The sequence below is a fragment of the Vulpes lagopus genome, chromosome 10 (assembly GCF_018345385.1).
Source record: "Vulpes lagopus strain Blue_001 chromosome 10, ASM1834538v1, whole genome shotgun sequence".
Taxonomy (NCBI): Eukaryota; Metazoa; Chordata; class Mammalia; order Carnivora; family Canidae; genus Vulpes; species Vulpes lagopus.
The window spans coordinates 94356967-94381442 of record NC_054833.1 but is presented as its reverse complement, the minus strand read 5'-3'; the positions used below and the strand labels follow the sequence as shown (position 1 = coordinate 94381442).

The 24476-nt window shown below is 51.6% G+C and overlaps 1 protein-coding gene across 3 annotated transcripts; it reads left to right on the top strand.

The window, feature by feature from the left end:
• Nucleotides 1-3917: 3917 nt before the first annotated feature.
• KLHL36 (kelch like family member 36) lies at nt 3918-21618 on the top strand. 3 transcript variants are annotated; one of them, XM_041771689.1, is made up of 5 exons: nt 3918-4068; nt 6635-6713; nt 11365-12438; nt 13908-14065; nt 16194-21618. In XM_041771689.1, exons 2-5 carry the CDS (start codon nt 6651-6653, stop codon nt 16747-16749), a joined length of 1851 nt encoding a protein of 616 aa, XP_041627623.1. In that variant the 5' UTR covers nt 3918-4068; nt 6635-6650; the 3' UTR covers nt 16750-21618. The 3 variants fall into 3 exon arrangements, with proteins under 3 accessions (XP_041627623.1, XP_041627622.1, XP_041627625.1); XM_041771688.1 differs by lacking the exon at nt 3918-4068 and adding an exon at nt 4106-4262; XM_041771691.1 differs by lacking the exons at nt 3918-4068; nt 6635-6713 and adding an exon at nt 4108-4262.
• The last annotated feature ends 2858 nt before the right edge of the window (nt 21619-24476 follow it).

The window sequence follows — 24476 nt, the reverse complement described above, 5'->3', positions numbered from 1 at the left end:
GCCTGTACCATGTGACTTCATTTGCATAGAAGCGTGGGGAATATATACATGGGGAACATACTGGGCCGATTTACACTTAAGTACTGACAGCTGTTCTCCTTGGGTGGGCAATTTTTTTCCCTTTCGTGGGTGTCTGTGTCTCCAACTTCCAATTCATTTTTACCATTGCACAGAGGCATGAGGGTGCAGAGGGCAAAGTTAGTTTAGGCCTATGGACCAGACCATGGAACCTGACTGCCTGGGTTCAAAACCCAGCTCTGCTCCCTACAAGCTCTGTGACCTTGGGCAAGTGATGTATCTTCCCTGGGCCTCAGCTTCCCCATCTGTAAGCAGAGAAAGTAATACTGCCTCCCTCAAAGAGACAAGGAAGGGAGATGAATTAGTGCAGAGAGCTCAGCAATGCCTAGCACACAGCAAGCTGTATGTGGTGTTGTTAGCATTGTAAAGAAATTAAATGAGAAAAATCTGGAGACACAACAATATTAACAGTGATTATTGTGGGATGATGCTGAAATGAGTGGCTTGTTTTTCCTTTCAGACTTTTCTGTCTTTCCCAAGTGAAGCATGAACGTTTATGATTTGAGAGGAAATATTAGAGGGGGAAAAAACCTGAAAAGGTGGTATACTAAGTGTTGGGGAAAACAGGATGAAGTCAGGTGAGCCATATCTGCATACTTTTCAGGCCAAGGTCAAAGGTGGATTCCAGGGCTTGTTCCAGGCCCTTATTCCAGGCCTACCATCAGGTTGTGTACCTTCTCATTCATAAAGGATCCAACACCTGATGGACAGATGTCAATGCCAAAGTATAGGCTCTCACAATGAAATAGTTATGGCTAAATCTCTCAGAAATATATCCATATACACATAGAGATACGTACGATGTTGTTCACTATCTGTATTATATCTGTCCATCCATCTACTATATTTATGTGTATATATAGAGAAGGAATCTTTACAGCTATAAAAAAAGAGTAGTTCCCACTCACAGTCCCCAAATATAACCCTAACACAAGACTGGCCGTCATATGGTAATTACTCATTTACTTATTTGCCTCCCTCCCTGAAACTCCTGAAAATGTCTTCTTTCTCTCCATAGCACATACCATGGTGTCTGGCACATAGTAGAAGTTCCCTAAAAGTCTGTTGAATGAATGAGTTCAAGTAATAACAGAGATTCACAAGTCAAGATACAGACATAGAATGAGATTTGGGATTAGCTTTTTGGGGGGTGGAGATGGGTCAAGGGAGGATCAAAAATGAGCAAGGAAGGCTCTAGAGTAAAGATGATGCCTGAATAAAGTATTGAAAGGTGACCGGTGCTTGTCCCCACAGAAGAGGGGAGAAAGGTGAAGAGACAGTGAGCATAGCACTCAAAGGATCCTCCAGGTGGTTCCAGGGTTAGTTTTACCCTCATTCTCTTTAAATTAAAAAAGATACTTTCTGTACTTTTGTTTCTTAACAAACTAGTGACATTTAATACAAATCCCAATTACCAAAAGTAATTTTTAAAAAGATTGTATTTATTTCTTTGATTGAGACAGAGACAGCTACATAGAGCAGGAATGGGAGAGGAGAGGGAGAAGCAGGCTCCCCACTGAGCAGGGAGCCCAATGCAGGACTAGGGATTCATCCCAGGACCCGGAGGAGATCATGACCTGAGTAGAAGTCAGATGCTCAACCAATTGAGCCACCCAGGCGCATCCAAAAGCAATTTTTTTAAAAGTCCCATATTTAAAGCTTTTCAGAAAGAAGCAGGGTGTGAATGTGCAGTGGGCTGAACCAGAGAGGGAAGGGCAGGCTGGCTCTGCTCTCACTTGACCCCATTCACAGGTGAGGAAACAGACTCAGGAGAAAGTGAGAGTTTACCCAGTCCATTCTGCCCCTCCTGTAGGCATGATTCCTGCAGTGCTCCTATCACTGCTGCACCCTTACTTTGCACCAGAGGTGAGTGAGGGCCACACACCCCCACCCAAGGGCAGGTAGCCTCTGGGGAAAGGTGCATGATGAGGGTGGGACAGCACCCTGGCCCAGGCTGCTCAGGGGCCACAGGATACCTTGCTGGGAATTATCTGATGGAAGGGGCCCCAGTCATTGTTGCGTCTAGCACAAAAAGAACAAAGACAAGCCCTGAGTATTTGCCTGGTCACACTCCCCATCCCTATTTTTCTTTTCTTTCCTGGCCCACCTTCAGTGGCTGTATGTACCCATGCTTTATGCGGCCCCAAAAGATGCTCTGAATCCTTTCCAGAGAAGGCAAGGAATAGAAAAACAAGGACAGGGTTTTTTTTCCCCCCCTTTTTGGTTGGTTTTGTTTTTTGTAACAGTTTTATTGAGATATAATTCACATACCGTAAATTTGCCCTATTAAATTATAAAATCCAGTGGTTTTTGGTGTACTGAGTGGTGCAACCAGCAATATCATCTAATTTCAGACCATTTTTATCACCCAAGAAGAAAACCCTTATACTTTAAGAGTCACCCTGTATCCCCCCAACTCCCCAGACCTAGGCAACCACCAGTCTACTTTGTCTCCGTGGACCTGCCCGTTTTGGACACTTTGTATACCTAAAGTCATACAATATGTGTCCTTTTTGTGTCTGACTACTTTCACTTAGCCTAATGCTTCCCAGGTTCATCCATGCTGTAGCATGAGATAAATCTGACAATTCACAGATTGCCAGGGGATTAAATTCATTTGTTCCACAAATATTTACTCAATACTGAGCACCTACTATGTGCCAGTCCTGGGCCCAGCCGGGAATTAAACCGACTGCAAACTCTGTCCTGGAGGGTTTCTAGCGGGGGAGACAGACAATAAGCCAAATGAAAAAGAAAGTGGTTTGTAATATTCGAGGGTGCTAAGAGTAAGAGGTACAGAAGCGCAAAGCTGGAGGTGGGCAGAGCGGGAGGGGGGGTGGCGTGACCCTACCTGGAGGGGTCTGCGGACGCCTCACCTGAGCGTGAGCGCAGCGTTCGGCTGGGCTAAGACTGGGAGCGGGAGGGAGCCGGGAGGCCGCCGCGAGACCCCTCTCAGCACTCGGGTCAGTACCAGCGGGCGTTTCCAGGTGCAAGCCTGGGGGGCCCCGCGTGCCGGGGAGCCAGCTGGGTGACAGAGGGGGGCTGCGGCCCAGGGTGGGAGTCCTGCCGACCCCGCGCACGGCCCCCTCCCGCGCTGCCTCTCACCCCCGCGCGCCGCCCCCCACCACCGCGCGCCGATCCCCAGCTTCGGGCCGGCTCGCCGCTCCCCGCTCCCGGCCGCGCGCGCCGCCCCCTCCCACCGCGCACTCCCCTCCCTCCCTCCCCACGCACTGCTCCCCGGCCCTCTCCCACCGCGCACTCCCCTCCCCACGCACGGCTCCCCGGCCCTCTCCCACCGCGCACTCCCCTCCCCACGCACTCCCCTCCCCACGCACGGCTCCCCGGCCCTCTCCCACCGCGCACTCCCCTCCCCACGCACTCCCCTCCCCACGCACGGCTCCCCGGCCTCCTCCCACCGCGCACTCCCCTCCCCACGCACTCCCCTCCCCACGCACGGCTCCCCGGCCTCCTCCCACCGCGCACTCCCCTCCCCACGCACGGCTCCCCGGCCCTCTCCCACCGCGCACCCTCCCCGCGCACTCCCCTCCCCACGCACTCCCCTCCCACGCACCGCTCCAGGCCCCCTCCCACCGCGCACTCCCCTCCCTCGCACGCACCGCTCCGGGCCCCCACCCCCTGCGCCCTCCCCCCCCTCCCCCCGCTCCCCGGGCCCGCCCCCGGCGCCCTCCCGCCGCCCCCGCCCCTCCCCCCGCGCCGGCTCCCGGCCGACTCCCCGCCGCCTCCCCCTGCGCGGCCCCCACCTCGGGAGCGCAGGCCCCGCCTCGGCGCCGCCTTGAGCCCACCTCCTCGCGGCAGCCGCCATTGGCCGCGCGCGCCGCCTCCGCCCTCGGCCTCGCACTTCCTGGCGAAGCCATGGCTGCGCAGCCGGCCGGTCCCGGGGCTCCGGCGACCCGGCCCCGCCGCCGCGCCCGCCCGGTGCCGCCGCCGCCGCCGGGGCTCCCCGCGCCGCTCCCGTAGCGCGCCCTGCAGGTGGGCCTCCGCGCGCCGTCGGGTCGGGGCCGGGGGCTGGGCGGGCGCCCGGGGGGGCCCCGAACCCCGCGAGCGGCGACCCCGGCCGCGCCACCCGTACCCCCTCCGCGCCCCTGGGTGCTGGGGGCGCGCGGCGGGCGGGGGACCGCAGGTGAGCCAGGTGCGGCCTGCGCGGCCCGGCCCGCGCGGCCCAGGTGAGTGTCCCCGCGTCCCGCCGCGGACGCCGGCCCGGCAGCCACCCGCCTCCGCCTCCCTCCGCCTCCGCCTCCGCCTCCCTCCGCCTCCTCGCTGCCGGCTCGAGCCTGCCCGGCGGCCGTTGTGCGGGCGGTTCGGCCCGGGGTGCGGGCGCGGGCGCGGGTGCGGGTGCGGGTGCGGGCGGGCGCGGCGGCCGCGAGACCCGCGGCTGGTGAGTGGCGGCGGGCGTCCGAGTCCCTTTCCCGGCCGCTGAGGTCCCCTGGGTTCAGGGTAGAAATCGGGAAGCAGCTCCGGGAACAGGCTCCCTGGGGACCCTCCGTCCGGACGTCTCCTCTGTTCCCCTGTTTACTAAAAGACCCTTAACGCAGGGCTGGGGATCGCCCCTGCCCGTGCAGAGATGGGCCTGACCCCTGCGTCCGCCCCCAGGAAGCACAGGAGGCGGCTGACACCCAGCGCTCCTGTGCACCTTGGCCACAGACCACTTGCCCTGAGACAAAAGGGAGCTTCCACCAGGGGGAAACTCTCTCAAGAAATCTTGGCCTAGAAAAGAAAGCTTTTCAGCGCTGAGAGCAGACCTGAGCCCTGACTGGCTGCAGGGATGGTGGAGAGAGGGGGACATGCTGTTTCTGGAGTGTGACCTTGGGCAGGCCTGTCTACCACCTGAGCCTGGGCATCAGGGAGGATGGTGGCACCTGTCTCAGGCACTGCATGAATATGGGTCTCCTGCCCTTCCCTCCTGAACCCCCTAGCAGCCCCCAGGACAGTCAGAAGGAACAGGGGTAGCTCCAGCTGGTCTTTGTCACAAAGTTGCTAGTTTGTCAGAAATCTCGGTGATGTTCTTTCCTTTCCCCCATCCGCCCAGCTGGGTACTCCCGTGGGAACATTGGAGGCACCCCCCACCCCCGTGTGACACCCGGTATCTTTGACACAGTGCTTATTTCTTATGATACTGCTCTTTATTAGCCTGGGCTGTTTGTTCAGTGGGTAACAAATTGACTCTTCTCAACTCAGCAGGGGAGGAAAGTTCCTCCTGAAACCCAGTATGTGACTGGTGCCCCCATAGCTAGCTAGTGTGGTGGTTCCTCGGTGCTCCCATCCTCCCAGGTTCCCTAAAGCCTGGCTCTGTGCTATTATTAGTGAGTTAGTTGGCATTTCAAAGCTGGAAGAAACTTTAACATTGCCTGATACACCAGCCCATCCCATAGATGTGATTACAAGGTCTAGGGAGGTGAACATAAGCATTCGTTTGTTTGTTTGTTTGTTTTTAAGATTTTATTTATTCATGAGAGACACAGAGAAAGAGGCAGACACATAGGCAGAGAATAAGCAGGCTCTCTGAGAGCTGGGAGCCTGATGCAGGACTCGATCCCAGGACCCCGGGATCACAACCTGAGCCAAAGGCAGAGGCTCAACCACTGAGCCACCCAGACATTCCTATTATTATTATTATTATTATTATTATTTTTATTTTTATTTTTATTTTTATTTTTAATGACCAGGCATGGTAGTTTAGGAGTTGAAAGCAAGGAAGCCTTCCTGGGTTGCAGTCCCAACTCTGCTGCTCCTTCCTGATTGTGTGACGCTGGGCAAGTGACCACATCTCTATCTGCTTCCTCCTCTATAAACTGAGCAGAAAGACAATGCTGGCCTCCTGGGGGTTTTGTGGAGACTAAATCAGTGAAGACATAGGAACGCACTTAAAGAAAAGCCGTGCCTGGAATGGTACTGTATTTTATACGTGGCAGTTTATCCCTGCATCACTTCCTTGCCTTCATCATGATATTTTAAAAGTAAGAAACCTTTACATACTGAGCTACATTCAGCAGAGCTTCCTGGTAAAGGGCCAGCATCTGCCTCTTTGAAGCTGGATGGGCTCAGGTTTGATTCCCAGCCATTAACTAGCTCTGTGACCTGGATTCCAGCATCCTCATCTGTACAGTGGGATGTGACCTTAGCCTGGCTGAGCAGTTGCGGGGCTGAGATGAGATCGCATATGTGAATCCCTCAGCCAGACTCCTGGGTCATAGTCTGGGCTTGGAAATAACTGTTGTAATTTTGATCTAGCCAAAGGCTTCAAAGAAGAAGACTTCCTTGGGATCAAACATCAAAAGGCAGATATTTATAGGAGGTGGACTGAAAGACATGATGTCAGGTTTTAGTTCACAAATGAACAGCGTTAGGTGTTCTGATTCTAAGCTGATTTTTAAAATCCACATACGAGAGTTCTTGACAGTATACAGTCTTTTCTCCCTCTTTCCTTCACGTGACTGTTTGCATGCTGGTTGTCATTGATGTCTGCCAGCAGAGCTGTGATTCATGAATGGTCTAGGGTTTATTATTCACACACTCAGAGATCCTGTTCTTGTCTTAGGGCTGCGGTCTCTCTTATGATGGAGGGAAGCCGACAGACGCGAGTGTCACGGCCGTACAAGATCAGCGAATCATCCAAGGTCAGTGAGTGGTCGGTCACTCGCCACCTGTGTAGGTTGCCTGGGAGTGTGCTGTTTTTCTGATGAGTTGTTTTCCTAACGTACAGACTGCTTTTCTGTTCTTGGCGGTAGTGTTAACCTCCTTGATGAACGGAGAGGTAACACAGGCATGGAATGGAAGACATCCTCAACTCAGAGGGAGGGGCGACACCTTGGCTCATTTGTTCTCTGCCCTCAACTTGAGGAGGTGGATAGGATGGAAGAAAAGCCACGGGATTTCTGTCCCCACTTGGGGACACGTCCGTTGACAAGCCAGTGGCTGACCTCATGGTGGGAGCAACGTGTTGCATACCTGGTTGTTTAAGGACCCAGAGTCATCCCCTAGTCGTGACTTTCTGGGACCGGAGGAGCAAGTGAGGGTGGGTTCCCCAGGGCTAGGCTGCCAAACTGTGCCTCACTGGTCACATCGGGATCACCCTGGCGAGGGGAAAGGGGGGTTCCTAATTAGAAATGCATATGCTCCGCCCAGCCCCAGACCTGCTAAATTAAAATCTGAGAGCAGGACCTGGGAATCTATACCTTCAGCAGACTCTTTAGGGGACTCAGAGCAGCCAGTCACCCAAGCTACTGGAAATAAGGACTGGGGAACCAATTTGCAGGACAGGCCCTGTTTACACCTGTCCATCTATAAATGTAAATAAATACTAATAACAGCCTGTTTTCCTTAAAAGTGGCCCTTTTGGAGATGAAATTTTATGGTTATCTTAGATCATGCATTTTCAATGGAGCCAGTATTGCCCCCTTGGGGGCAAAACTGGTCTTGGGGGTACAGAAAGCCCTTTTTTGTGATGAGAGCATGGCTATACCTACAGTTCATGCACAGATATACGGAATATACGTGGTGTTAAAATTTCATGGGAACTCTTAGGAAAAAATATTTTAAGAGAAGATTGAAAAAAAAAAAAAAAGATTAAGGAATACCACTGTAGATAAGGGGAGTTGTGAGCAGCCTGTAGATTTGAGGGGAGAGGAGGGACAGAGGTTCTACAGATGTGCATAAAGGAAACTGGGGTATAGTTTGCAAGAGAGGTTGGTTCTCCAGAGAAACGGGCTCCTGTTTCCATCTGAGTTACAGAGAAGGCGCTTGCCAAGCCCAGCTTTATCTGCTGTGAAAACCCAGAGAGGTCTAGCGGCTGTCTCAAAGAGGCTTTGTTTCGGACCCTGGCTGCAGAGACAGTGTAGCTTTCTCAGTGTGATAGCGCTAGAAATCTTTGTCCCTTACAGCAGCCGCACTCTGAGTTTGTTTCTGTCTGGACCTAGCCCTTGGTTAGATTGTATTTATGTTTCCACTTTTTTACCTTTTAAAAGCCCAAAATGGTAAGCGTATCCTCGATTTCCTAGCTGTTAAATACATCCATATAGCCAGTACCAAGATTACAAAAGAATATTACCAGAACCCTGGTCCCAGGCTCCAGCTTCAGGACTGGAGTTTTGCCTGCCCTTGAACTTAATGTAAATGGGACCAGAGGTGGATACACCCATGTGCCTGGCTCCTCTCACTGATTAGTATGGTTGGTGTTCACTCCTGTTGTTGTGTGTAGTGGGAAGTAGTTCCTTCTCAGTGCACTAGAGTCTTCTATCGTGTAATGGCCACTCTTTGTTTATCTGCTCTGAAATGTCTTCATCCATTTTTATGGTGATTTTTTTTTTTTTAATGAAATATGCCATAACTGCTGTATTCTGGCTAAGGTTAGCTGCTGAGTGCCTGTGTTCCTTCACCCACCTTGCCTCGCCTCTGATGAAGGCACTAAAGTAGGAAATAAATGAATGAATAGGTTTAATACCATCAAAGAACGTTGGGGTTGGGGCTTCTAAATTATAGGAAATGCTGTGAGACTGTTACTAATGTCCCTTTGAGAAATCACGTTTGTCTAAGTTTTCACCTTTGCAGCTACACTGAAATAACCAGCAAAGGGTTGTAATTAGAGACCCAGGTGAAGACTGAAGCATGCGTACTTAGCATGGAGACCCAGTTTTAGAAAGAGTGGCTGCCCTTCTCCCTGCCCTGGCTCGCTGGAGCAGATGGTCCCCTCTGCAGCTGTCATCTGGGGCTGTCCCCACCCCTCACCCCCCCCAGGGGTCTGTTTCTCTTTTTACACTGCAGATGAGGGTCCTGTGTACACCCATTTAAGTGCGGTGGTTCCACATTCCCCCCAGCTTAGAGCCAGCCAGGGGCCCGGGACGGGCAGATCACACACTAGGTGCCCCTCACTTCTCAGGACTTTGAACCTTTGCTATCGTAAGGTAGCCGGCTGCCGGCTGCCGTAGTGCTCTTATACTCCCTCCCTTCAGTCCACATGCCAGAGTGAGGGGCCCCAAGCCAGAGTGTACTGGAGCCCAGACCATTTCTGCTTAATTAGAAGCCCAAACCAGGCCAGCCTGGCTCTTGCTGCCAGTAACCAGAATAGATGGAGAGATCCATGTCAGGGACCTCTGAGAAACCATCCTGTAACATAAGAGCTGAAGAGCCTGGGTCTCGGCACTTGGAAGGGAAGGAAGCTTTGGGCACTATCTGTCTGGTGTCCTCATCAGAGTGTGAGAACGTTGCCTGCACTTGTGATCTAGATGAGGTGATTGGTGTTGGAAGTGGCCAGACCAGGGGGGACCAGAGGGAAATAAATACCACAATCACAAATGTGTTGGAGGCAGAAAGCAAAGAAGGTGATGTAACCCATGCAATAGGGCACAGGTGGAGAAGTGACCTGCAGGAACCCGGGGACCTACTGGGCCCTCAGCCCATCTCCCCCTACCTGCACCACTTCTCCTTGCAGGCTTAGAGCCCAGCCAGCCCTTTCCTCAGACGTCTTCAAGTAGGCCAACAACCTCGTGGATGTGTTTGGACAGTCTCTGTCTCCCTGTGCTGAATTTCGTGGTGTTTCCAAGGCAGATAAATCAAGCAGCACGCAGATCCTCAACGCCCAGAGCCTAATCTGTCTTCCAAGGATGGAGGAGCTGGTGTCTTGGTCTGGCAGGTCTTTGCATTCTCCAAAACACACGACAGGTGTACAGCCCTCAAGAAATGTCTCACCCAGCCTGAATTGCTTGAGTTGATCCTTTTAATTTTTCATATTAATTGATTTGTTAATTCCAGTGCTGTATGGCGATTAAAAGTTTCAGTTCTGGAATCAGACCTAGCTTTAAATTCCAGGCCTGGGGATCCCTGGGTGGCTCAGTGGTTTAGTGCCTGTCTTCGGCCCAGGGAGTGATCCTGGAGGCCTGGGATCGAGTCCCACATCGGGCTCCCTGCATGGAGCCTGCTTCTCCCTCTGCCTGTGTCTCTGCCTTTCTCTCTCTCTGCCTCTCATGAATAAATAAAATCTTTTAAAAAATATATAAGCATTATATTTAAAAAAATACAAAATAAAAAATAAATAAACTCCAGGCCTGCCACTCAGTCACTGTGGGACTTTGGGCAAGTTTCCTAGTCTCCAAACCTCAGTATTTGTCATCTGGGAAATGGGCATGGTAACAGACCTTCCCTTGAAGAGTCATTGTAACCCTTGAATGAGAGCGCATATCCAGTGCACAGTGCAGCATGCATGTAAGCCCTGCCCTGGGAAAAAGATCATGTTCCTGCGCATTTCGTGATTTCTTTCTCTTAATCTCAGCAATGACTAGGGAGGCCCTGTTTCTGAAAGTAGGAGCCCCAGAGCACCTTTGTCTAGATGCATTGCAGAGTGTCTGGGACCTGCCACATCCCTGGACCCATTGGTAGAAATGGGATCCTCTGTAGCATGGCTGGGGGCTGAGCACTTTCTGAGACCCAGAGAGAGCAGTGTGAGGCCTTGGAACTCCAGCTCTCCTGGGGCCAGCTCCGTGCCACATTCTGTCTCCTTAACCCCCTTCCTCAGTGGTAAATGCCCGCATCCTCATTCATGAGGCCAGAGAAAGGGGGCTGAGAGGCTTCTTGTGGCTTTCCCAAGGTCACACAGCTAGTGAGTAGCAGAGCTGGGATTCAAACCAGATCCTGTGAGTGTAGAGGCTGCACCTGAGCAACTTCACCGTCCTGAAAGGATGTCAGTTTTTAAACCTATTTGCTCAGGACCCACAGTAAGAAGGAAAGGGAGCAGGGAGAGGAGAAAGAAAACTTTGAGCAATTCTATTCTAGAAAGAAGAGAGGAAGGAAGGATGAGAGGAAGAGAAAGTAAGTCTTTAGGAATTGTATTTATAAAGAAGGAAAGTAGGGGTAGGTAGGAAGGAAGATGGTAGGTTAGATTTTCTTTTTAAAGGCTTTTTTTTTTTTAAGTAATTTCTACACCCACCTTGGGGCTCGAACCCACAACCCTGAGATCAAGAGTCTCAGGCTCCTCCATCTGAGCCAGCCAGGCGCTGCTTTAGGATTTGCATGTGAAAAGAAAGAAGGAAGCCCACAGTACACACAGGAATACCCTTATTTCCTGCACTGCCATCTGACCCACTATCCCCTGCGATCCTCTATTCTCTTTCGGTTGTATTGTATTTATGTGCTGGTGCTGGGGCAGGAGATTGACCCCAGGACCCTGCTGTGGGGCACGGGGCTGGGTGGGGGAGGGGGTTGGCATGCTTCAGCAGCCCTTGCCCCCCCCCCCCAGCCCTCTGTGAGCCAACCCCTGAGCCGTGCTCTCTGCCACAGGTGTACCGCTGGGCCGACCACTCTACTACGGTGCTGCAGCGGCTGAATGAGCAGCGCCTCCGCGGGCTTTTCTGTGACATTGTCCTGGTGGCAGACGAGCAGCGCGTGCCAGCCCACCGCAACCTACTGGCCGTGTGCAGCGACTACTTCAACTCCATGTTCACCATCGGCATGCGTGAGGCCTTCCAGAAGGAGGTGGAGCTAATTGGCGCCTCTTACATCGGGCTCAAGGCCGTGGTGGACTTCCTGTACGGCGGGGAGCTGGCGCTGGACGGCGGCAACATCGACTACATCCTGGAGACGGCCCACCTGCTGCAGATCTGGACGGCGGTGGACTTCTGCTGTGAGTACCTGGAGCAGGAGGTGAGCGAGGACAACTACCTGTACCTGCAGGAGCTGGCCTCCATCTACAGCCTCAAGCGGCTCGACGCCTTCATCGATGGTTTCATCCTGAGCCGCTTTGGCACGCTGTCCTTCACGCCCGACTTCCTGCAGAACATCTCCATGCAGAAGCTCTGCGTCTACCTGAGCAGCAGTGAGGTGCAGCGGGAATGTGAGCATGACCTTCTGCAGGCGGCTCTGCAGTGGCTGACGCAGCAGCCCGAGCGCGAGGCCCATGCCTACCAGGTGCTGGAGAACATCCACTTCCCGCTCATCCCCAAGAATGACCTGCTGCACCGTGTCAAGCCAGCCGTGTGCTCACTGCTGCCGCGGGAGGCCAACTGCGAGGGCTTCATCGAGGAGGCCGTGCGCTACCACAACAGCCTGGCAGCCCAGCCAGTCATGCAGACCAAGCGCACGGCACTGCGCACCAACGAGGAGCGCCTGCTGTTCGTGGGTGGCGAGGTCTCCGAACGGTGTCTGGAGCTTAGCGATGACACCTGCTACCTGGACGCCAAGAGCGAGCAGTGGGTCAAGGAGACGCCCCTGCCAGCCCGGCGGAGCCACCACTGTGTCGCTGTGCTGGGGGGCTTCATCTTCATCGCTGGTGGCAGCTTCTCACGGGACAATGGAGGGGATGCAGCGTCCAATCTTCTTTATAGGTATGACCCCCGCTGTAAACAGTGGATCAAGGTGAGATTAAAGCCAGATTATTTCTTTATTCTTGAGGACTTTTGGTCTCTTAGCCTAGCCCCGACTGCCCCCCTTCTCTCAGGCCTCGGCCGCTGTCTTGCTTCTGCACAAGGTGTGACAATAAAGTTATGAGCCACGTGGTTCATGCCTGCACCCTGACCGGAGTGAGTGCAATAGAACTTTCCACGGCAGTAGAAATGTTGTACACCTGTGCTGTCCGCCATCCTAGCCTCCAGCCACGTGTGGTGATCAAGCACTTGAAATGTGGCCAGTGGCACTGAAACACTGAGTTCTCGATATTATTTCATCTTTACTAATTTATGTCCGAGTGTAAATGGCCACATGAGCTAATGGCTGCTGCTGGGTGGTGCCGGCCTAGAGATTTGACCCAGGGTTCAAACGCTGTTCCCCTGCCTCAGAGTCTCCCTGGAGCTCTCTTTTTTGGAAGGGTTTGGAGCTCGTTTACGGAGGTCACAAAGGCTCACACCTGGTGGTAGCTGTGGCCCTTTGGCAGGTGTGGCAAATTCTGGGAAGCATGAGTCTTGGCGCCAGACCCGAGTCCACACCCGAGCTTGGCTAGGTTGGAGCTGGGGATTTCAGACTGCTTCCTCGCTCTCCAAGTTTTGGCTCCTGCCTCTAGAAACGGGGTGGGGAGGGTATTGACATTCTGAAGTGAGGGGCTATAGCTCATGGTGGTTGGCCGACACCTGGCATAGACAAAGTGGCTCTTTTCCTCACAAAAGCCTCCCCAGGCCACCACCCTAAAAAACCGGTCTGTCTTTATACTCACACCTCAGTGTTTTTACTTAACTTGATCAGGCTTTATCTTTTTGAGCACAAAACTCAGAATGGACTCCGATGACCTTTCTGTTTTATTCTCAAAAACTAAAAAGCGCCCTCTAAAGTGTAAGTCCCACCACTAGAAAGAGGCTCCCAGCTTTGGAGCTTTGTGGCTGTGGCAGCTAAAGGTATGGTCTCCTCTGGGACTGTGTTCATTTCTGTGTTCTGCCTGAATTATTTTTTAAAAACTGGCGGGTCTTCTGGTTTTTAGTTTCCCATTGATTGCTGTCCACACGATAGTGTTAATAGGGTCTGATGTGGGGAGGAGCGAAAGGAAGATGGATTTTATTCCGGGAAACCACTAAACTGGCAATTCTGAACTGTACTGTGGAACTCGAGTCCACGAGGTCAGCCACATGGCCAGCCATGTGGCCAAACAAGTTAGGGGAACTATGTTCTTGATCCCCTTCTTGGGGACTTGCAACACCTCAAGGGTCTTGCAAGCTCTGAGAAGTCTCATCTCAAGAGCCCCTCTTTCTCTGAGTTTGACTTCCTTCTCCCAAACACACTTGGCCGCTGCTTGACCTTCCTGGGCTGTGTGTTCGGAGGATGCATTTGGGAACTCAGTGCTAGATGTTGATGTTGTCTGAGTATTGAGAAGGGAAGGTACAGGTGTCCCGCCTCCACAGGTGGCCTCCATGAACCAGCGCCGTGTGGATTTCTACCTGGCTTCCATTGAAGACATGCTGGTGGCCGTTGGTGGCCGGAATGAGAATGGAGCTCTTTCTTCGGTGGAGACTTACAGCCCCAAGACCGACTCCTGGTCCTATGTGGCCGGCTTGCCAAGGTGATTGGGGGTGGTTTGTGATGGACTCCTCAAATGTGATGACTTTGTCCACCTCATTTTCTAGATATTTTGGTCTCCAATTCCAGGGGGAAGAAAATCTCCTGGCTTTTAAATAACCAAGGGTAGACCGTGGGGGCAGAGGGCGTGGTGGTGACAAGTCAGGGCTCTGGTTTTAGACCATCCAGGCACAAGAGTCAGCTCTGCTGCTAAGGCAAATGTCCCCCAGTTTCTGAGCCTGTTTACTTCCAGAGTTTCAGGGAGAGAGTATTCAGCAGATAGTAAGGCTTTCCCTAGAAATGTCTCTGAGTGTGGGCCTGGGTTCAAGAGATGATGGATCTGTGAGCCGAGCCAGCATTTTCACTCTGCTCTCTTACTTCATCTGTATAGCAGACATGGTAACACTTGCCCCATAGGGCTGTCAGTGTGATATGTTCCTTAGGAGCACCCTCCCACCCACAGCACCCAGCACCTGGGGAGTGCCCTGGGGCTCGGAGCTCCTCAGTCTCCCTGCATTGAGGTATGCACTTGGGACCACTGCTCATCATCCTGGATCTAGCAGAAGGTGCTCGCTGTTTATTTTGCTAGTCCCTCGATAGTTGAACCTGCAAGCACGCTTCGTGAACCAGTCTTATGGTGGAATGCAGGCAGCTGTCTTGCATGTGTCCCCAGGAGCTAGAAGGGCATGTGATATAAGCATTAGATTGTGAATTCCGGTCCTGTTGCTACCCTCTTCGAGTAGAGGTTCCAGGAAGTGGATGGAGTAACATCTCTGACAATAGGCATAGTGGTTCCCAAATGGCACGCACCATCCCTGGGCCAGGAGTGACGAGTCCCTTGAGGCTCACGGTGACCTGGTGGGGTGGAGGTAGGTGCCCATATAATTTGTCTCCCAAACCCGGATGGCAGTGAACAGGGAAGGTTAACAGTGTAAATACTGACCATTTCATAGGCAGACCAAGACCTTTGATTTCCCTGGGTTTAGTAGTGTTTTTTATCCTCCCATTTCGCAGATGGAGAAGGGAGCCTTAACAGTAGTGGTAAGAGTATCTGCTGCTCTTTCTCTGGGCCAGCTGGTGGGACTTCCATCCCTAAGTACTCCTAACAACCCTGGTTTTATCTTTCTCAACGAGCCTGAGGTGTACAAGGTTGGAGTAAACATAGCCCGAAATGCTGTGATCACCAGTGGGTGCATGAGCCTGCAGCCTGACCTGAGAGCAGAGGCGCTATGCAGTGCCTCCTGGCTCCCTGGGGCTGCCCTCCCAGACATTCCCCACCTGCAGCCACTACCCACCTCCCCGTGACCTGCTCTGCACTTAGGTTTTGTAATTTTCTTTTTTGTATTTATACAAACTGCACTTTTCAGAGAAAATTGAAAATCGAGCAGAAAGTATAAATTGTTCCTGTAGACCTTCTCAGAGGGTATTTCCCCCCATTGTTAACATCTCGACGTAGCCACGCTATGTTTGTTACAACTGATGCACCCAAGTGGCCACGTTGCCCTAACGGAGGCCCACGCTGAGGGCTCGCTGTCCGTGCTGTATGTTCCGTGGTTCGGGACAGATGTGTGGGGACGCTCGTCCACCCTTCCTTACAGTGTCAGAGTAGTTCCACGGCCCTAAGAATCCCTTGTACTCCTCCTGTTCATCCCACCCTCACCACAAGCTCCCCCCATCCTGCACCCTTGAACATTTCACCATCCCTGTAGTCTTTTCCAGAATGTCACAGAGTTGGAATTGTACTTTGTTTCCTTCCCTTTGCTTTATAATTGGATCAGGTGCCTGTGTGTGCCTCAATCCCACAGTGTCCTTGTTTTCAGCTCTTGTAGGAAGGATCAGCCCCACAGTCACTGCCACTCCCGAACTGGAGGAGAGCGGAGGTGGGGCTGGGCCCCAGCGGTGTGACTGCTGAGCTGCATACACGTTTACTGCACCCCCCACCCCAACCCCCGACTCTGCCATTCTTACCAGCGACAGCTGTTGACCAGTGTGCATGTGATCTCATCAGATCCCCACAGCCCCCAAGATTGCAGGTTGTTCTTTCACAGGGGAGAAGCACAAAGCCTCAGTGCCAGCCTGGCACAGCCTTGAGCTCCCTGTCTGTCTCTGTCTGTCCCGCCATCTCCCCGCAGGTTCACTTACGGCCATGCAGGCACCATCTACAAAGACTTCGTGTACATCTCGGGAGGCCACGACTACCAGATTGGCCCCTACCGCAAGAACCTGCTATGCTACGACCACCGAACAGACGTGTGGGAGGAGCGGCGGCCCATGACCACGGCACGCGGCTGGCACAGCATGTGCAGCCTGGAAGACAGCATCTACTCCATCGGCGGCAGCGACGACAGCATCGAGTCCATGGAGCGCTTCGACGTGCTGGGTGTCGAGGCCTACAGCCCACAGTGCAACCAGTGGACCCGCGTGGCACCGCTGCTGCATGCCAACAGCGAGTCAGGAGTGGCCGTGTGGGAGGGCCGCATCTACATCCTGGGCGGCTACAGCTGGGAGAACACAGCCTTCTCCAAGACGGTGCAGGTGTACGACCGTGAGAAAGACAAGTGGAGCAAGGGCGTCGACCTGCCCAAGGCCATTGCTGGTGTGTCCGCCTGCGTGTGTGCCCTGAGGCCACGGCTGGAGGATAAGAAGAAGAAGGGCAAGGGCAAGAGGCACCAGGACCGGGGCCAGTGACCGCCCTTCTCCCCCCCTTCCCCACAACCCCGTCCCGCCTGCACCTGCGCCTGGCTGGGCTCTGCTCCCTGCCCCCACTGGCCGGAGTGTCTCCACCAGCCACGACTTCGCAGCATCCCGGAACCATGATGGACTTCTTAGCAGCTTTTTTTTTACTTTTATGATTCTTGGTCTTTCTATGATATCACAGTAACTGATTAAATATTCTATATAATTTTACATATCATCTTGCTTGAATAATTAAACCCGGGCCCAGGCAGGAAATATCCCCTTGTATCTGTGTGAGGCTTCCTCCCTCATTATGAGTCCCTGAGGGTGCCCCTGCAGCCGTCCTCCTGAGAGTCTCCAAGGGCAGAGGATATGCAGAAAGTTTTGTAAGTAAAATGAGGGGGCTTGGTGGGACAGTTCCCATCCCCAGTCCCCACCTCCCTCAACTTGGCTGATCTTTTAAACATACAGATTCCTGGGCCCCACCTCAGAATTATCCGTCCTAAAACTACCAGGAGCAGGGGCAGAGAGGGTGGTGCCTGGAAACTATAACCAGTTCCCAGGATGACAGCATGAGCCACCTTTGGCAATCCTGGGCAACGTCATGTGCTTTTGTGTTTATGTTTGGGGACACAGAGACCCCGGCAAGGTGAGTGGGTTGCCCACTCCCTGGACAGTCAGGCAAGACCTGAAACTTCTCACCAGAAGATGTTCCCACCAGGATTTCCTGAAACAGTGACTGTTGTTTCTGAGTAGTCCCATTTTCCTGATTGGTTATTTTCCTGAGTTCTGAAAGGGTCTAGGTAATCAAGGAACTTAAAAGGGGGGGGGGGGGGGCATGAAGCTCTTACATTTTTCTGTTATTTGTGCCCTTTTGTTGTTTTTTTTTTCCCCCGAACTCACTTCCTTATGTTACCGACATACTGAGCCCCCCAAATCTATGTTTGTTTCTCAGGAAAGAAAAAGTGGGCATCCTAGAATTTGCCATTGTTTTCTCTGGCTTGGCTCCACGAAGCCCTCAAGAGCACCTCCATGAGCAAGCCGAGCACACAATGTGCTCCTGAAGGAGGATGTCAGGTACCCCTCCCCACCGCCCAACTCAGCCATCTGCTGCTAAGTCGTTTTGTCGTCTGCTGAGCAAATTCTTCACCAAGTCCTAGCTGTTCCTCACTCATCGAGCAGTTGGTCAAAGCCACTGCCTCCCAGGGCTCAGCGAGCTAATTCAGTACATATAAGCTATTAACGTGTGTTTGGCACCTCCTTTTGCCATGTGTGAGCACCGTGCGCTGATCTCTGTAGGAACCCCTAGTAGCATGTGCCCTCAGAGGCCAGCTGGGGACTCCTGCCCCAGCTGCTGTGGACACAGGGACGAGGGAGGTGTTCGTGATCTCCATTTTGACAAAGATCACATAGCAGAGAACACTTCAAGATCTCTTGTTAACCTTGATGTTAGACTATGAATCCCAGTTAACTTATTTACTTTTTTTTTTTTTTAAACTATCTCTTTACTGTACTTCTTTTTCTTTCCTTTAAGGGATTACAGTGATTTTGAGTGGAGGGGGTGTTGAAAGCTTCAGTACCTAAATCCTTGCCCTCTGTTGTCAGCGGAGCAAGGGTTCTGCTGACTGAGCCTGCTTGTGCACATGGAAGTCCCTAGAGGTTCTGCAAGGCATGCCAACAATCAAACCAAAAATACTCTTGGAGCTCTACAATACTTGAGAGTATTAAAGGCTCTGAGAAGTCCTGCGGTAACTTAACAGTTTACCTTCTATCAATCCAGCATTTCCAAACTTCATTGAGCCTGCAACTTTTTTTTTTTTGGTCTCATACCTTGTCCAGCCCTCCACAAACCACGTTTTGCAGAACTTCTGCCAACTTTGGTATAGCTTACCCTCTTCCTATTCCAGGAAAGATTTTATTATTAGAGGACCCATTAGAAGACATGGTACCTGTGGTCTAAGTCACAAAGAGGTGGTTGTTGAATCAGAGTCTGGGGGCAGGTGGGGAAAAGCACACAGATTCCATGTGTGCTTTGGGGAGCAGGATGGCTTTGACCTCGGGAAGAGGAGAGCCTTCAGTTTTTAGCTGAAGCCAGCCATTGTATTTTTGACTAGCGTGACCTATCCCCAGATACGGGTGCAGTGCTGGTCGCTATTCAAATTTTCTTGTGCCTTGTGGATTCCATACCATGTCCTGCTCCTCATATTTTGTGGTGTCACTGTGAAGGCAGTTTGTCATTTATGTGGCTTGGAATCTAATATCGTTAGGGCTCTTTTAAAGGTAAGGTTGATGAGTTTCTTCTCATGGATGAGCTTCACATAATTGGAGGTGGTTTCCCCATGCTAAGAAAGGTTTTTGAGCTTATCTGTGTTGATGGAAAGGAACATTGTGACTGGTGAGCAGCATTTGCACCGTGATGGGACCCATGATGGGTATCTGCTGCCCATGTTGTTAAGATGGCAATCACTCTGCTGTGCTGTCCAACTGAGGATGGAAGGAAATGCTTCTTAACCCAGATGGGCAGAACTTGGGGGTGTACTCTTGGAGGTGGCCATTTGAACTGAAGAATCCTGGTAGTGGTTTCCAAGCCCAGTGACTAAGATTGGGTTCTTACGGGACATCATCTTGAGACGCAACAACACCATTTGCTGCCTTTGAGAACTTTGAGAACACCCAAATCGTGTCTTTTGATCTTTCAGAATAAGCAGAGTGGGCTTTCATTCAGGATTTATTTTTCTCTCACTTTTAAAGAACTAGAGTTGTAGCTTCGCATCCATTGTATGCTTGGAGTTTGATCGTCACCCAAGTTGGAGCCCTGTTTGCTTAAGACATAAATGTAATACCAGAAGGGAGGAGACTAGAAAGCTGGGGAGTCCTTGTTACTTAGAGTGGTCTTCCTGCTAAATATACAGGGGTTGTCTTAGCAACTTGTTTGTGCGTATGGCTCAATCGGCATTTTTAACATCTTAGATGTTGAGTGTTAACATTTTAGCATTTTAGAAAGACTGCCAGGTAGGACTTTCAGATCTTGATCTGAGCAGAAAGGCTTGTGTGTGTAATTATGTTCTAAATGCCCCTTCCCCTTGCTCTTTAACGATAAGGTGACCTCACGGTGACTTAGTAGAAACTCCAGAAGCTAACCCTAAGGGGTTTTCAGTTTGGGGTGGAAGCCCAAATGCCAAAGGGAATGGGGTCCCAGTCCCTGCTCTGAGGTCCAAGGTCCCAGGTCCCACGCTGTGAGCTCTGGTGTATTAACCTGCGGTTCACAATACCTGGCCCCAAAGCCAGGGTGACCTTTCAATGGTTTGCAGCAACGTGGGAAGTGAAAGACCTCCACCCCCACCCCCTTGTAGAGTTATCAGCCTTCATCTTTTCTGGTTCTCCATGGCATGTGGCTTAGCCAGCACCTGCCTAAGGAGTACCTCACGGGCTTTCTGTGTCTCAAAGCTTTTGGCTGGAATCTCAGACCACCACCCCCACCTCTGGAGGGCCAGCTCCATCCTTGGCATCTCCATGGATTCCGAGTGTCTTCAGTGGAGTGGGGAGCAGAGGGGGCCGCGTTCTGGCCTCCAGAATAAACCTCTGGAGTGCAGGGCAGCTCCCTGGGCACTTGGAGATCCCTCCCTGTACGTCTGCCAAGCCTGGCAGTTTTTAAAGTTTTTTGAAATGTTTTGATACTTTTTGATACCATTTGCTAATAACAGTTTTGTAGGTTGCTGCCAGGGTTTTCCACTTCACCCCCCTGTTCCCCACTCTACCCCCTTGAACTTGCACTAGACAGCAGATACCCTGTGGGTCTCGCCCACCTCCAGTGGCTTTGTCTTGGATCTCACTCCCTTCTGTGGCTGTGTTCTGATACAACTCTTGAATTTTGTAAGGTCATGCATGGCCCTGCGTGGCCTGTGACTCTGACCGCCTTAGGCCCCCAACTGAGCAAGAGGCCACTGATTTGCCAAGATGACGTTCTCATTCCCTTAAGATACTCTGCTTTTCTCCCGAAGCTCCTACCTCAGCGGTGTGTACAGAGGTGAAACCATCCCTGAGCACTGACCCGTGTGTCACCTTTCTCATACCAGGTCACTGCTCAACCCAGGGCTTGCCGGGGTCTTCATCCACTGCCATCCACCCCTTTTAGAGACATTTCAACACACACTCTGTAACAGTGAACCATCCCACACTTTACAGAATTCCTGCCCTCAGCTTGGACGTTAATTCCTCTCTTTTTTAACAGGAATGGAATTTATGGCTTCTGAGGGTGTGTTGGGGTCTCAAGAAATTGTCTTTTGGTTGCCTTAGTTAAAAGAGGTAAACGAATGTGCAGATGTGGTGGTGGGGCAGGGCTGAGGGAATCAACCTTCCGGGTCAGTTTTCTTTGAGCAAAGGAACACTTTGCAAAGTGACTTGATGCCACCTTTACAGGTTTGCTAGCAGCGGAAGGAAGACTCAGATCCTTTGGGGTCAGTTAATCATCACACCCAGTCCCCCACCCCCCTTTCAAAATCAGTAAGATATTTGACGAGTATGCAATTCACTGAGTATGTTCTGGCTACTAATGTTACCAAAACCTGTAATTGTGTGTGTGTATGTGTTTTAATTTGTTGCTTTTGTATTTGTAATTTTATGACACTCGAAGGTTTTCTGTGTCTTACCTCTTTTTAATTAATTTTCTGCACGTTGATTTTTTTTTCTTTGTTTTTAATTCCATACAGAATATTCAATCCTCAAAACACATTAAAATGATTTGCCTGCTAGGGTATGGTTTATTTTATAATTACATTCCTAGTCTTGTGTGGTTATTGTAATGATCTTCAGGCCTGTTTTCTCTGCCCGAATGAAAAAGAACCCTTTGCATGTTGAGCCCAAATATAATTTTGGAAATTAACCAGACTGCCTCTTAGTGCTGTGGGAGGCTGGGACATTTCGAGGCTGCTTTCATTGTGCTTCTAATTACTATATTTTGCCAGGAATTTCATTCAAATCCTTGATTGCAGCACAAAGTCCTGTGACCTGAAATGAAGCTATTTGCTTAAATTTGTGTCAGTTGGGGTAATTTGATTAGAGAAGAAAAACAGAAACCAGGGGAAACTTAGCTTATGACAAGCAGTTTATGATCTTTATCAGAGAAACAGCATAACATTTCTATAAGAACAAGGTTGGCTCCATGTCCCATGGGGGCAAAGAAGTACATATGGCCCCACTGTGCCCTGTAGGGGTTTCACAGCGACCCCAGCAGACAAGCCCAGTCACAGTTGGGACACCTTTTCCCTATACCTTTAGCAGATCAGCATTGGGAGGACGATGGGCAGTTCCTGGCATGCCCATTGTGCCTGGAACCTGGACCAGAATTTGCCTCTGAGCCAATAGCTACCACAAACAGGACCCTGGCTACCAGATGCTAAATACAACAGGATTCTTTCTTTCAACTCTAGAAGCATCTTGTGTTAGAATTGGCAGTCTTCCCATTTTCTGAGTGAGGCATCCAAGGCTTGGGTTACATTATCTTCCCTAAGTTGAATTACCCTACCTACCTACCCAGCTGGTCAGTGCTTGTCTTGCCTTGGGTTCTCTCAAACCCAGGGCTTTAGACAAGGCAGGTGATTTATATGGGGAGGTGGTCCCCAGGAAGCTGGAGTGAGACAGGAAGGAGGAAAGGCTGATGAGAAGGAGCTTTATCTACAGCTGAGTAAGAAACCACTCCCAAGCAGTGGCTGTAAACGATAATAAGCAAGTCTGTGTTGATGAAGGTGACACACATTCACGAGGCTTCTGCCCTGAGCCCGCCAGGCACCACTGCAGGGGCCGGGAACACGGTGGTGCTCAACCCCCAAGGGCTTACATCCTAGTGGGGAAACAAGGACCAACAAACGCGGGTCAGGTAGGGACACACGATCCGAATGTACTAATTGAACTCTACTCTTTAAAGGGGTCAGTTTTAGGAGAGACGAATTCTATGTCAGCAGAGCTCTGCATGTTTTGAGCTCTGCATGGGGAGTGTGCATGGCCGGCGACGGAAACCAAGGCCCTGAGTGAGGTAGGAGGTGAGGTTTGGGAGCTGGGGCCTGTCCAGAGGGCTTGGACAGAGGAGGGAAGTGACCTGACCCCTCTGTTTTCCAAGCAAAGCCTGGATGTGGTGGAGAGCAGGGCCACAGGGGGAAGGGGAGGAGGAGGAGCCAGCTGTCTGCCTGTGTGTGGGCAGTGCTGGCTGGGGAGACTTCCCTGACAGACCTGCCCCCCTTACCTCCACCCCAGTCCGCCCTAGGGAAGCACTGCGGCTGCCCTGTCACCTCACACCCTGAAACAAACGGCACATAGACGTGGTGGCTCATGAGGACAACTTAGTTGTACCCTACAGCCCCGCAGGGCAGGAGGGTGGCCAAGGCCCACCGAGGAGGTTCTACTGCTCCCTGCAGCTGCGTGGCCTTGGCCAGGGACTCTTGGGGACACGGCCTCACTCCACACCTGCTCTGGATGGGAGGCTGGCCTCTGTGGGGCCTGCCTACCTCACCCCTGCCCTTTCCCACTCAGAGGTTTCACCTGGTGGCTCAGGCCAACCCTGTTCTGAGACGGGGAGTGGAAGGTGCCTCTGTTTTCTAAAAACTAACATACAGGGCAGCCCCAGTGGCGCAGCGGTTTAGCGCCGCCTGCAGCCCGGGGTGTGATCCTGGAGACCCAGGATCGAGTCCCACATCGGGCTTCCTGCATGGAGCCTGCTTCTCCCTCTGCCTGTGTCTCTGCCTCTCTCTCGCACTCTCTGAATGAATACATAAATAAATCTTAAAAAAAAAAAAAAAAGTAAAAACTAACATACAGTAAGATGTACTCTGTGTATACAGTTCCATGAACTTTAAAACCAATCAATTATTTCCTGCAGAAATGAAAGCCCAGCCCTGGATGCAGCAATAAACAAAATGGGCTCTAACCATGCGATGAAATGTTACTTGGCTGTATGCAGGAATGAAGCTCTGATCCAGGCCACAACACAGATGAACCTGGCCACCACCCCACTGAGTCACAGAAGGCAGACACAAGGGACCCCATCCTGTAGGGTCCCATTTACACACAAGGGCCAGAATAGGCAAATTTAGAGAGCCAGGAGGTAGATTTAAGGTTGCTTAGGGCTGGGGTGGGGATGACAGGGATAGGGAGCTGTAGCTAACAGGTACTGGCTTTCTCTTTGCATGATGAAAATGTCCTAAAATCGATTGTGATCATGGCTGTGCATACCTATGACCATGAAAAATCATTGAATTGTACACTTTAATGGGGCAAATTGTATGGAATGTGAATTATATCTTGATAGAGCTGGTTAAAATGTTAAAGCAATAATTCAGCCCATTTTCTGAGACTGAGTTTTATCTCCAAGATAGCTACAGGCTGAGAGCTTTTCCCTCCTTGGGTTCTAAAATAGGGGACAAAATGATGAGAATAGAGGCAGCATTCATTCTAGGCCTGTGGGACAGCCACTCTGCATGGGAGGGGGGCCTCAGGGCAGCCTCCAAAAGTACCCTAGAGCATAGTCCTCAGACTGTGATCTCCATCACCATCCCAGGACACTTGCTCAGCATTCAGATTCTGAGGCCCCACCCCAGATCTGCTGAATCAGCTACTTCGGGCATGGGGCCTGGCGATACATGTTCTTGCAAGCCCTCCTAGTTAGTGTAATGCGTGCTACTTTGAGGATCACTGCTCTCTAGAGGTGCCTGTCTCCTGTCTCCTGTCTCCTGTCTCCTGCCCCAGGC

Coding starts and splice junctions, on each gene's coding strand:
- KLHL36 (XM_041771689.1), top strand. CDS start 6,651: ATGATGGAGGGAAGCCGACAGACGCGAGTGTCACGGCCGTACAAGATC. Junction 12,439..13,907: donor GCTGTAAACAGTGGATCAAG/GTGAGATTAAAG, acceptor CCGCCTCCACAG/GTGGCCTCCATGAACCAGCG. Junction 14,066..16,193: donor TATGTGGCCGGCTTGCCAAG/GTGATTGGGGGT, acceptor ATCTCCCCGCAG/GTTCACTTACGGCCATGCAG.